This window comes from Mytilus edulis, chromosome 2 (assembly GCF_963676685.1).
Source record: "Mytilus edulis chromosome 2, xbMytEdul2.2, whole genome shotgun sequence".
Taxonomy (NCBI): Eukaryota; Metazoa; Mollusca; class Bivalvia; order Mytilida; family Mytilidae; genus Mytilus; species Mytilus edulis.
Window position 1 is genome coordinate 87045719 of NC_092345.1, and position 4234 is coordinate 87049952.

Below are 4234 nucleotides of genomic sequence, written 5' to 3' on the forward strand. Positions count from 1 at the left end.
TTATAATTACATTTTTTAGCTATGATCATGAAAACACGAATTTTATATTTCTTTTATTTAATTCACCTGTGCACTTTATTGTGGGACCACGTGTTATCATGAATGTAAAGTTTTATTGAGTAATGCAATTGCTTAAGGAATAACATGTGATGTGCAGTTAGCCAATCAGAATAAAGTATTATAATGAAACATACATCTAATGTAATTATTTGTTGTTTAAAAAATGTCTTGGTCGATCATATACGCATAAGCCATGAACGTACATGTTATAATGATGTATCATACTTGTTCATCCACGTGATCTGATATACCTGGTGTTCATATTGATTGCTATTTTTGTAAAGTAAATATAGACGATATTCGACCTTTACACCTTAAAATACAAAATGGAAGTAGACAAACTCGACGTATTAAAATGGTCTGCTTTTGCAGCCTCCAGTATGTTTGCTGGAGGTGCTATTTATATAAATATTGTTGATATGCCAGCTCTTAAAAAGGTTACTGACAATGATGCAGCAAGGCGATTTTGGAAGGAATCTTTCCTAAGAGCAGCGAAGTGGCAGGTATGTTGCAGGATACAAAATTCGTGTGAGAGGGAAGCCGGCTTTGTTCGTGTTTGAGACGGATGGACATGTATATTTCTTTCTCGGAAGAAGCAGAACAAATAATGAATATCATTTTCACAATACTTAAACACTTTCTAACAAAGGTTATCAAAGGTGATCAAAACCCAGGGGCGGATCCAGCCATTTAAAAAAAAGGGGGGGTCCCAACCCAGAGTAAAGGGGGGATTCCAACTATATGCTCCCATTCAAATGCGTTGATCGTCCAAAAAACCGGGGGGGGGGGGGTTCCAACCCCGGACCCCCCCCCCCCCCTTGGATCCGCCACTGAAACCAAATTGCTTAGACACACTGATCTTAACAATTAAAAAATGTACGTTATCTTTCGAAAACGGCGACGCGGAAATTTCCCTCTCGGTATAAATTCAGTTATACAAAAGAGCGATTGACGAATACACAAAACTTTTTAATTTCAGAACACCAATCAACAGTCATTTACAAAAGAGTAAATTAGTACAATGGTTACTTTCGAATTCATGTCATAAATGTCGAATCAATTGTTGAGCATCAGAAGTGCAAAACACAGTTTTTGGAAGCTTATATTTTTTTTTCTAAATAAACTGTGACAGTTTTTACAAGTTTTAAATACTCAGGATGAAACTATATATGCTATAATCATAAACATTTTTTTTTAAATACATAAGAATCGACAGACAAATATTACATGCCAATCAATTGACCTATTTCTCTGACGTCAGTCTATTGTTCTTGCAGTAGATTATTTTTCAAGAATCAACTAACCACTGTGTTAACTTAAGATAACTTTAATATATCATAACTTTAAACTTTAAAAAAACGATATTTTATCTCTCAAAAACGAGTGGCATTTGAAGGGTTCGAAATCACGTGTTTTCTTCATAATCAGTAGAGTCTTCTGTCTATGTATGATACCACTATACCACGACTTGCGACTTGTCGATCGTTAATTATTGTTTATGAATCCACTACTTCTTATCTGCCGCATATATATATCCGTAACCCCAGCTATAAATGACCAGGATGTCAAAACAAAAACAAAATATTGTCAAATGAATCACTTAATTTGTAACATGAAATTGTGTCCCTATCTCATTTCCATATGCATTTTTCCCACATACAGACAATATTTCAGATCATTTCATTAAAGAAATTTTGTCTTGTTAAAGGAAAATTATCCAAGGATAAATTGTCATGAAAAAGATTTAAAAATTCTAGCAATGCTCAAAATTTTATGGCATAAGGTTACTAAGGGAAGATATAATTATATTTTGAAACATATTGGTGGACAGATTCAACAGTTAAATATTGTCATGAACATTATTACATGGTAAAATATATTCCAGAAGAAGTAACAAAATTTCATGGACAAGGACACTATTTCATAATTAAATATTGTCCTGGACAGTATTTCTAATATCATGAAATAATGTCCATGGACGATATTTCTATATTATTTTGTACAGTAGACAATATTCCATGAGGGAATTAATTTTATGTAACAGTTCCCCTCCCGCCTTTTAATAATGTTAGCTTTACATAAGATTTACAATACGAAGAGTTCATGGTACTGAAGTTAAAAATTGCCATGGATGATATAAAAAAAAGTTGACATCAACATTTTCAAAAACATGCCTAATAATCTTTTTTTTTTCTATTTTCCTTTATTAGACTCAGGCTTCAGTAGAAGATTCAAAATATTTGGAATATTTAAATCACATATTAAATTAAATACAGAGTACAATCACATACATTTACGAAAAATACAGATAAAAAGGCAATGAATAGATTTGAACTTCCAAACTATTAAAGGCATACATCTTTCTTTTTTATAAAAAAAAAAAAAAAAAAAAAGAAGATGTGTTATGATTGCCAATGAGACAACTCTTCACAAGAGACCAAAATGACACAGCAATTAACAACTATAGGTCACCGTACGGTCTTCAACAATAAGCAAAGCCCATACCGCATAGTAAGCTATTTAACACATATTTTGTTACAACACTTATGATTTATTTTGTATGCCAGGGAGGACTTGGAATGGTAGCAACTTTAACTGGTGGGGCTGTCTGGTTTTTAGATGAATCCAGTAACAGACATCTTTGGTGCATTGGTAGCAGTGTCATGGCAACCATATTTCCGTGGACAATGTTCATTATGAAGCCAGATATCAACAGATTACTCGACGACAAGGTCCTAACAGAAAGAGGCAATTAATTTACTCTTTTGAACTGCTTGATATTGAATTTAATGACTATTGATTCAGAAAGCAGTTTTTTATATTTTTATCAGCATGTGACAGCTTTAAATCAAACACTTCATATTTTTTCAGCGTTTACTTGATTTAATTTAGACCAGGATTTGTATATAAAGTAAGATTCTTACAAGTCTTTGATATAGACAGATACATGTAATAATTGGTCTTCCGATGGCCGAGACATTTCATTGGCCGTTATTTAGTGTCTACCTCTTGTACTATATGTCTCTGATATAGAAAATAACTGTTAAGTGTCTTTAAATATCAGCTGTATTTGTACGAGGCTAAGAAACGCGTGTGCTGCGAGTTTCAGCGAGCAATTACTCCTGTGTCGATCCGTGTTATCTGTTTTTCCAAAGTTTTGGCTTCGTGCGAACATTATGTGGGTATATCAAGTCATGTATACAGAACGCTGAAAACTGTTCTTTTAAATTTGATTACGCATCAAGATGCATGCATACAGTCAAAAGTTGATGAAAAAAATGGGCATACAATATATAACTGCGAAGAGTACATTGTGTAACCACAGGCACTTGTTTCTATCTATGGGAAGGTCGACTATCCAACTTCTATTTATATGGATAGTTGACCTTTTTATGGATAGAAACAAGTGCCTGTGCTTCAGCAATGAGATACATACCATATAGTCGGATTTAAAAGTCCCCAGCATGGACATATTTACGAAAAATAAAAGTTCTCAATAAGTTTTTATATTAAATATATCAAATGTTCTATGTTTTAGGTGGTGATTGGGTACGTACTAAGATAGATGCCTGGAATAAACAACATATGTACAGGAGTTTGGTTGGATTGTCTGTATTCGGAATGTGGATGTTTGCCATTAGTAAATCATAATTACATCACTTCCAGTACAAGTTCACGTGGTTAAATGTATCAGCTTGAGTAAATGCATGACTGGTGTATTGTTTGTGTGCACTGAGGAACAAGATGTTCGACGCAAAATAACACAAATATAAAAGAAACCAGTATCATAGATTGTTTTATATTATGTTTTCACTTTGGTAGTAAATAAAGTCATCATAGATACCTAAATTAACGTTTTGTATGCTAGATGCGCGTTTCGTTTACAAAAGACTCATAAGTGACGCACGAATCAGACAGTTAAAACAGGCCAAATAAAGAACGAAGTTAAAGAGTGTTGAAGACTCAAATTTTCGAAAGGTTTTGTAAAGTAAATTGATATCAGTTGGTAAAGTGTTGTTTTCTATTCTATGATAGCAATTTCAAGTGGTTATACAATTTCACTCCTTCGTCCCAGTCTACCCCTAGTATATAATTTACCTATTGTATTCGTGGTTCTAAACATACATGAAATATTTGCCACTGAACTCAAAGTAAACATATCAATCAATGCAAG

General features: G+C 33.3%; 1 protein-coding gene across 1 annotated transcript; it reads left to right on the top strand.

Annotated features, from left to right (window-relative positions):
- The first annotated feature begins 300 nt into the window (after positions 1 to 300).
- LOC139513275 (uncharacterized) lies at positions 301 to 3909 on the top strand. Its single transcript, XM_071301619.1, has 3 exons — positions 301 to 563; positions 2628 to 2808; positions 3599 to 3909. Exons 1-3 carry the CDS (start codon positions 387 to 389, stop codon positions 3709 to 3711), a joined length of 471 nt encoding a protein of 156 aa, XP_071157720.1. The 5' UTR covers positions 301 to 386; the 3' UTR covers positions 3712 to 3909.
- Positions 3910 to 4234: the final 325 nt, after the last annotated feature.